This window comes from Rissa tridactyla, chromosome 1 (genome assembly GCF_028500815.1).
Source record: "Rissa tridactyla isolate bRisTri1 chromosome 1, bRisTri1.patW.cur.20221130, whole genome shotgun sequence".
NCBI classification, from domain to species: domain Eukaryota; kingdom Metazoa; phylum Chordata; class Aves; order Charadriiformes; family Laridae; genus Rissa; species Rissa tridactyla.
The window spans coordinates 49,026,056-49,034,469 of NC_071466.1; the positions used below are offsets into that span (position 1 = coordinate 49,026,056).

The 8,414-nt window shown below is 44.4% G+C and overlaps 1 protein-coding gene across 1 annotated transcript; it reads right to left on the minus strand.

Moving 5' to 3' along the window:
* Position 1: 1 nt before the first annotated feature.
* LOC128913379 (glutamine amidotransferase-like class 1 domain-containing protein 3, mitochondrial) lies at positions 2 to 6,322 on the minus strand. Its single transcript, XM_054210847.1, has 4 exons — positions 6,149 to 6,322; positions 4,301 to 4,472; positions 2,210 to 2,414; positions 2 to 866 (listed from the first exon to the last, which is right to left on the minus strand). Exons 1-4 carry the CDS (start codon positions 6,254 to 6,256, stop codon positions 674 to 676), a joined length of 678 nt encoding a protein of 225 aa, XP_054066822.1. The 5' UTR covers positions 6,257 to 6,322; the 3' UTR covers positions 2 to 673.
* Between the last annotated feature and the right edge of the window lie 2,092 nt (positions 6,323 to 8,414).

Consider the following 8,414-nt stretch of genomic DNA (forward strand, 5'->3'; position numbering starts at 1 on the left):
ATTTTACTAACTAAACCTCAAATTATTTCATTTATTAGAGCAAAACTCGCATGTTTTCCACATACAATGTATTCATTTGTACTTAAGCCTCTGCCTCTTGGTTTATAAAGTCAGTTTATCAGGGGGCTCTGCAAAAATTTCAGAAGTCCATTAGTTATACTCGCTTAAAGACTTGCAAGGGAAGAAAAAAAAAACAAACCCAAATAACTACATTCTTTTCTTTTTCCCTTCTGATTAGAAAGTGGAATTGAATTACTCACCTGTACTGAAGGTCTACAGACTCATCTACAGCTATTTCATCTGTAATTATAGCTGGATAACACCAAATGTGAATTACTGATAATCACTAGTGATGTGATAAAATCCCACTGGACAAGGAGGGTTCCTACATTATCTTATCAAGACTGAATATATTCAGATTAATGAGAAAAAAAAATGAGGAAAACCACCACCACCATCACAACCTTCAACACATGCTTTCTATTTTTAAAGAGAAATAAATAGGATAAACTTAGCAATAACCATTTGATGGATTACAGATTTTTAAGAAAACCCAAACAACCAAACCAAGAACTGTGAAGTTTAATAGTTGCATTATTTTATTAATACAATCGAAGCTAAATGCTTAAGTTTAGCTAATTTGATTTCCTTGCAGAAGTCTGTACGCTTCCAGTCAGGCAAGTTTGAGGACTTCCTGTACCATTGTTCCAATTCCATCAAAAATCTCATGCAGAGGAGCCTTGCACATGAAAGCACAGGTAGTAACTATTTTATTGGCTTTATCCACGTGGGATTCATTTACATTCTTGCAAATGTGCTTACATCCAAGCTCTGCTATAGCAGATGCTGTTTCAGCATCAGGAAATCTGTAAATAAAGAGACTGTAATTAACATAAAGAGATGATACAGTCATAAAGTCCTGCCAACATAACTTGAGTGAGGGAACTGCAATAATATTTAAGTGACTCTTTCGCAGATGATGACAAGGGAGTCAAACAGACTGCCCCTGTGGTTCTGCCATCCCCTATGGACACAAGAAGTGATCCAATTTCTTTGAAAACACCACCTGAAATGCAGAGCCACAATACAGCAGAAGATACAATTATCTTTTTAACAACCTTTCAACACGTACACAAGATGATACCAAGTGCAACCATAACTGATCTTTAAGAGTGTTGGAGATGCCAACTGAATTTGCAGTCACATTAGACCTTTCCTAACACCTCCATATAACGTTTTCCACTGGGATTCTGCAGAGATTATTTTTTTTTTCCTGAGGATAAGGCAGGAAGAGGGGAGTGGAGGCAATCCCTTGCTACTGCTGCTGATACGAAATTCCATTCAGAAGTTTTATCGGGAGCTGACAGTCCTTGAAGCAGCACTGACTTCTGCCAGGCCCTGTTCTCACCTACCTCCCCTAAACTGGCCCCAAACCACTACTGCCACAAAAACTTTATTAAAAAAACCAAAATCTCTGAACAGACAAAACCCCACAGATGCAATTTAAACAGCCACTCAAATTACCACAGGGTACCAAATTTTTTGAACACCAGCTGGCCAGATGCCAGTTCTTCATTTGCACATTTGCAACATGAATCACAGCCTTCAAACGCATTGGGTAAGCAAGTTCTGTCTCCCACTTATTAAGTGAGCTAAAATCTATCACTCAATTACCATGAATGTAATATGAAAAAAAATATTGTGCGTGTTTGCAGAGGTCAGATTCTGTAAAAGTCTCTTTGTTCTGTCACCTTCTAGGACTGACAGATGTTACATCCAGTGACTCAATAGCATCCACAAAGCACAGTAAAGCCACTGCAGGAGCCTATGTTACCTTCAGTGGCTCACACTGACGGCTTAGGCAAGAGATAAGGCTACCTAGAATTTTCAGGCTATTAATCATAATGCATCTGTGGACATTGATATCATAGAACATATCACAGACCAAAGTATTTCTGAATTTAGGGACAAATGGTTCCAATGTTGTAGTGTGCAACAAGTCACCTCATCTCACACTGTCAGTCCACCTGCCCTGAGAGTTCTGCTCCTACTATTATTATGCAAGTAAAAATTTGAAATACGTGAAAAACGTCACTAATAAGTTACCCAAGGTTTACTGGCACCAGAGACCTCAGACTTTTTCACAGAAGACTGGCCATTTCCTAATCCTAATTCCCGTGTAAATTACCTCCACCCGTTTCCTTCTTACCTTCCATCTACGTTTTTATCTTGGCCGACCGTGACCTCACAACCAGGAAACACTTTAGCGGCCAGGACTGGCGATATACAGCACAAACCAATGGGCTTTTTAGCACTGTGGAAAGCTTGGAGTGTGGAGTTCACATGCTCATTGACAGTACAGTTCTTGCCATCTACAGCCCAGGAACACAGGTTCTTTGCTACACCAAAACCACCTAAAGAAAAAAACCAAACCAAAAAGCTCAAATGTAAGACACTGCTAAAAGCCATTAAATTCAATACCAGAAAGTTGTCCTTTGTTTACAACATAATCATGGCATATGTAGGACTGTTAAGTTAGTATACTGAAAGCCTCCAGAACATGAAACATGATGGGTTTACACTGTTAAAAGTTTAACTGCACATTTTTTATAGCACGCATGTTACATAGGCCAGAAAGCTTCAGTGAGCAACAAATAGACAAATAGGAAACCTCACATTCATTTGCCAGTCACCAGAGAAGCTGCACCATCTGATATGCACCCCTCCATAAGCAAGAGAGGGATGAGAAGAAAGACCAATGATAGTTAAAAGTAGAAAAGTGTAATTCATGAGAGTAATGCAAACAGTGAATTGACCCTCTACAGTAATTCACTCTCAAGTTTTACTTCAAAACTTAAGCAATTACAGGAGAGCTTTTTTCCCCCCGGAATTATTTTCAACTTAAAAAAGAAGAGAAGGGTAACACAATAAAACCAAAATGGATATTACGTAAAAAGGCAATGATAACATGATACTGAGACATACCAATGATAACCCACCAGTGATAAAATAATTTCCTATTAAAAATAATGCCAAATTTGAGTTCTAGAAATTAGTTACAACAATCTTTTACTTGCACTTAATCTTCATTTAATTGCACATGCAGATTATGTTTTACAGCATCTTCATTTGATGGATTTATAACCATCAGAATGATCAAAGTAAGAAGGTTATTAGTAAGTGTAACCATCCATTATATTTGATTCCTTATGGAATGTGCAGAACATCAACTTTTCTGCAAGAAACAAACAACAATTTCCACAAGTATTTCAAGGGACAACATCAAGAAGCTTTGATCATTTTTAATATTTTTCCTTCCACTCTTTGCTCACTTCGAGTGTTATCTGGAATCTCTGAGGTAAGATTTTAATTTTCAAACTTAATAAGGTTTATTTCCCTCTAATAGTTATTACAGCAACCCCCCTGAGCCTGGGTTATAATAGCATGAAATTAAAGTGGAAAATATTTGCTAGCCTCCACTCCATGATCAGTCCTGATGTCACCCACTAACTTTAGCGCTGAAAATATGTTTCTCTGCGTTACATACGCTCCCTCTGCTGGCCTTACAACAGAACACAGTGTAACAAGTTCAAAATCAATGCTTAAGCAAAATCGTGAAGGCAGTATTTAACAGTGCTATGAATATTCTGGAAAGGGATCTTCAGCAAGTCATAATTTCCTCATGAGGCTTTGGTTTCTTCATTTCTAAAGTGATTACAATTACCTCCGTCTGAAAGGCAATTTTGTGGTCTATAAATAAAAAATTATCCGTAAACATATTTAGTGTGATTTAATCAGCAGCAGACTAGATACACAATTAAAACAAAATGTACTCACATCTGACAGGGAATATAATCTACTTGGAAACCTACTATTCTGCCAACAACTTCAGAGGCCCTAAAAATAAGGCATTGCCATGTAACGTCAAGTTCTTGCCTTACTTTTCTACTCTGGTCAGTGTTCTTGCCCCGCAAGTAGGTACTAAAATTTTCACAATCTTTAGAATGAAGGAACGGCACGATGTATGACCTAACACCAAAAGAACACTCTGATATTGAAAATTAATGAACTATAAATTAATAAATAAACCGAGATGACTTGTCAGCCCGTGAGAGCTTGCTAAAGCATTTTCTCATCCTCAAAAGAAAACAAGTAAAAAAAGGAAAAAACCCACACACCTCTCAAATTCAAGAATATCATGTATTCTCTGAACAGATTTAAAAATAAAAAAGTAGCAGAGGCAAAGCAGTTATTTGCAATTGAAAAAAAAAACCACAGTTTTTCTTTTAAAAGCACTTACCAGGGAAAATGACTGCATCAAATTCATCAGCTTTCAGTTCGGTCAAATCCTGAATGTTTCCTCTTGCCAATCTGGCACTTTCAACTAACACATTTCTCTTCTCTTCTGATGGACTTCCTTTTAGGTGATTGACTACATCCCTTTGCTCAATATTGGGGGCAAATATCTTCACCTAGAATATAGAGATGAAGCAATTTTGTGAATGTAAACAGAACTCACACATAGTGGTCACAATAAAGATAATTTAATCAAACCAGTTTTTGTTCCTGAAGTCTCTTATCCAAGGGAAGTGGATTCCACAGGATGGATCTATTGTATTAAATATCTAAAGTGACAAGTGACATATTAGGATGAGTAAACCCAGCCATCCTCCCCATCCTATTCCTGCAGCTTTTTGACAGGAATGCATTCTTACACCAACACTAAGCTCACTGGTTTTGCCAGGGCCTGCCTTCCCTCTGCAGATAACCTCCAGGACAAACAGAGCACCACAATTTATACCAGTGGCTCGACTGGACACACATCTGAGTCTGCAGAAAGGCTGCTCTTAACTGTTATGGGATCAGAGTGCTAAAAATTTTACAAAAAAGTTTAAAAGATAAAGGTGCAAACTTTACAAGCACTTTCTGTGCAGACATTAGCGTTACTTGCTTTCCTAAAAGACTGATAGCAGGAAGCAAAACCAGAACATCCAAGAACCTATTTTGGTTAGGCACAAAAGGGGAAAGCTGCATCAAAAATACGAAGTTCTGTGAAAGGCATACTGCAGGGGCTGTTTTCACACATCTGTTTTGATGCTTGCTTTACAGACTTCTCAATGCTTGCCGCTTCTCTTAATTTTGGAGAGGACAACTTTGTGCTAAATATGGGGGTGTCATTGTTACCATCAGACACCTGAGTGCGGCTACACCAAGCAGAAGGTCACCCTCTTCCACCATCTGAAGCCACAGACAGGGACCAAAGCACACCACCACATCCTGGTCCAGGCTTCTCCGAGAAACCTCACTTACTGAAAAAGCCCAGAAACAGCTAGCAGAAAAGAAGCAGAACCTCAGCGAGGGCGAGCGCCCGACTTCTGCAAAAGCGATAGGAAAGCGGATCAAGAACTGTAACCGGGCCTCCAGCAGGCTGCGGGGATGAAGATGATCAAGGGACTGGAGCACCTCTCTTATGAGGAAAGGCTGAGACGTGACTCTGTTCAGCCTGGAGAAGACTGAGAGGGGATCTCATCAATATTGAAAGGGCAGATGTCAAGGATGGGGCCTGACTCTTTTCAGTGGTGCCCAGCAACAGAACAAGGGGCAACGGGCACAAACTGAAACACAGGTAATTCCACCTAAACGTGAGGAAAAACTTCTTTCCTTCGAGGGTGACAGAGCACTGGAACAGGCTGCCCAGGGAGGTGGTGGAGTCTCCTTCTCTGGAGACATTCAAACCCCACCTGGACGCATTCCTGTGCAACCTGCTCTAGGTGACCCTGCTCTGGCAGGGGGGTTGGACTAGATGATCTCCAGAGGTCCCTTCCAACCCCTGCCATTCTGTCATTCTGTGACAGAGGAAGGGGGCAAGGCCTCCCGCCACCCCTCGCTGCCGGGTTCAGCCGTCCGCGAGCGACTGCTGCTCCTGTCAGGAGGAACGTTCACCTCTTTGGGGAGGGTGGCGAAAACAGAAAGAGAGGGATAAGATAGAGACGGGTTATGGCTGGACTGGCTTTGGGCGGGGATCCCTCGGCTGCTGAGGGGCGCAAAGAGACGGGGGACACATACCTCCCCCCGCGCCCGGCTCCACACAGGCCCCGCGGGGGTGCCGGGGAGCGGGGCCCCGCCGCCCGCCCGCCCGCTCCCCTACCTCCGCGCCGCCGCGGCTGAGGTGCACCAGCGCCGCCGAGGCCTCGTGAATCTCGCTGCCATCGAAGACGCCGCAGCCGGCGAGAACCAGGGCCACCCGCTTGCCCATGGCCGCCGCCCCTCAGGCCCCGCGCAGAGGCTGCTCAAACAGGCGCGAACCCGGTCCTCACAGCACCCTCCCTCCTCCTGCTGCGCCTGCGCCGCCGCGCTCCGCCTCGGCCTCCATCTTGCAGCATTGTAGGGGTCGGCGGGGCGTACGGCCCGGGGTCCCACTCCCTCCTCCCAGCCAGCAGCCCGGAGGCTCGGGCTGTACCTGGACGGCAGGCAGTTTTATCAGCAGGTGCTCTCCCTCCTGCCTACAAAATGTAGGGGGGGAAGTCGGGGGGGAGGGGAATTAGGTGCTCCTTTAGCTTTAAGCTAAACGGGTTCAGCTGTATTTTAGGTCTCATTCCTGTTCCAGCCTGCTTACCACAGCAGAGCGGTAACAGAGACGGTGCTGCTCGATGACCATTGCGATGGTGGTGTTAGACATCTGCCTGCCTGTCGCTTGCTTGAAGGTTGCTCTGCTTCCAGTACAACCTTGCAAAGGCTCAGTGGTGTGTGTGTGAGATTTTTTTTTTTTTGTTTTACACGTAGGACTATAACGGGGTAATGACTGTACTGCACCGGTACAGGTTAGGGGCTGACCTATTGGTGAGCAGCTCTGCAGAGAGGGACCTGGGAGTCTTGGTAGACAAGTTGACCGTGAGGCAGCAATATGCCCTTGTGGCCAAGAAGGCCAATGGCATCCTGGGGTGTATTACAGAGATTGTGGCCAGCAGGTTGAGGGAGGTCATCCTCCCCCTCTGCTCTGTCCTGGTGAGGCCGTATCTGGAGTACTGTGTCCAGTTCTGGGCCCCCCAGTTCAAGAAGACAAGGAACTGGTGGAGAGAGTCCATCGGAGGGCTACAAGGGACTGGAGCATCTCTCTTACGAGGAAAGGCTGAGAGAGCTGGCTCTCTAGCCCGGAGAAGAGAAGACTGAGAGGGGATCTCGTTAGTGCTTATCAGTAGCGAAAGGGCAGATGTTGAGGATGGGGCCATAGTCTTTCCAGTGGTGCCCAGCAACAGGACAAGGGACAACGGGCACAAACTGAAACACAGGAAATTCCATCTAAATGTGAGGAAAAACTTCTTTACTTTGAGGGTGCCAGAGCACTGGAACAGGCTGCCCAGGGAGGCTGTGGAGTCTCCTTCCCCGGGGGTACTCAAAACCTGCCTGGATGCCTTCCTGTCCAGCCTGCTCTAGGTGACGCTGCTTTCGCAGGGGGTTGGACAAGATGATCTCCAAAGGTCCCTTTCAACCCCTACCATTCTGTGATTCAGTGATAGTGCTTTGAAAGCCAAAAAAAGTGGAATTTGGGTAGAGACCAGCAATACTGCTGGGTCCCAATGCTCTTTGTTTCAGTAGTGCTTTTACTCATCAGACCCATGTGCCCCTGTTGGTTCCCTTGACCTTGTATTGTGCTCTAGAGGGTGGCTCCATTTTACCAGGAAACCCAAAGAGTTTATTTGGAAAACCAAACCGACCTTCATGTACTTACTCCCAGCTTAGTCATTAAGGCATTGCCCTAGGGAACAAAAGGTCTTCCTTGAGCCAAAGCAGAAGTTCATCCCTAGTCTCCTCCTTACAACTGAGTATACAAATGCCACACTGGAGGCCAGATGTACTTCATTTTAGCAAGGTCTTTTAGCTCTTTAGTCCTCCATTTTTCATCAGCTGCTTCTCTTACAAGAAACTTGGGCTTAATAATGAAAATCTACTCTTTTACTGGAACAGAGGGATGAAAGGATGGATCTTGTAGAAAAATGGAGTGTCTCCCAAACAGCTCTACCTCCACCATAGCCCATACGCTGCCTCTCAGGATTGAGCAGGACTGCAGTGCAGTTCCAGCTCAGAAAGGCCTTGATTACCTGACTGCCAAATCCACAACCGTACATTGGGAGATCCCTCTCAGCTCAAAACAATTGTGGAGTTAGAGCTCTGTTTAGCAGCAAACCCTCACCTTACTCTCCAGGCTGAGTAGGACTCCAGGGAGTCCTACTGGAATTCCCTACAGGGAAATTCCAGTGGAGCCATGTCAATTCAGAGACATACAAAACACGTTTGGTAAGAGTGGAGTGGCAGTTCAGCATGCTTACTGGCATGGGACTCCCTGAGCTCAGCTGCAGGAGAGCAGAAAGGTTGGTTAGGTTTGGGGATAGGGGAACTGAGAGTCTCCAGAGCTG

Excerpts from the sequence above, each read along its gene's own strand:
- LOC128913379 (XM_054210847.1), bottom strand. The coding sequence starts at position 6,256 with ATGGGCAAGCGGGTGGCCCTGGTTCTCGCCGGCTGCGGCGTCTTCGAT. Across the intron at positions 4,473-6,148 it reads TCAGCCGCGGCGGCGCGGAG|GTGAAGATATTTGCCCCCAA; the intron begins GTAGGGGAGCGG and ends TCTATATTCTAG. Across the intron at positions 867-2,209 it reads GATAAAAACGTAGATGGAAG|ATTTCCTGATGCTGAAACAG; the intron begins GTAAGAAGGAAA and ends CTTTATTTACAG.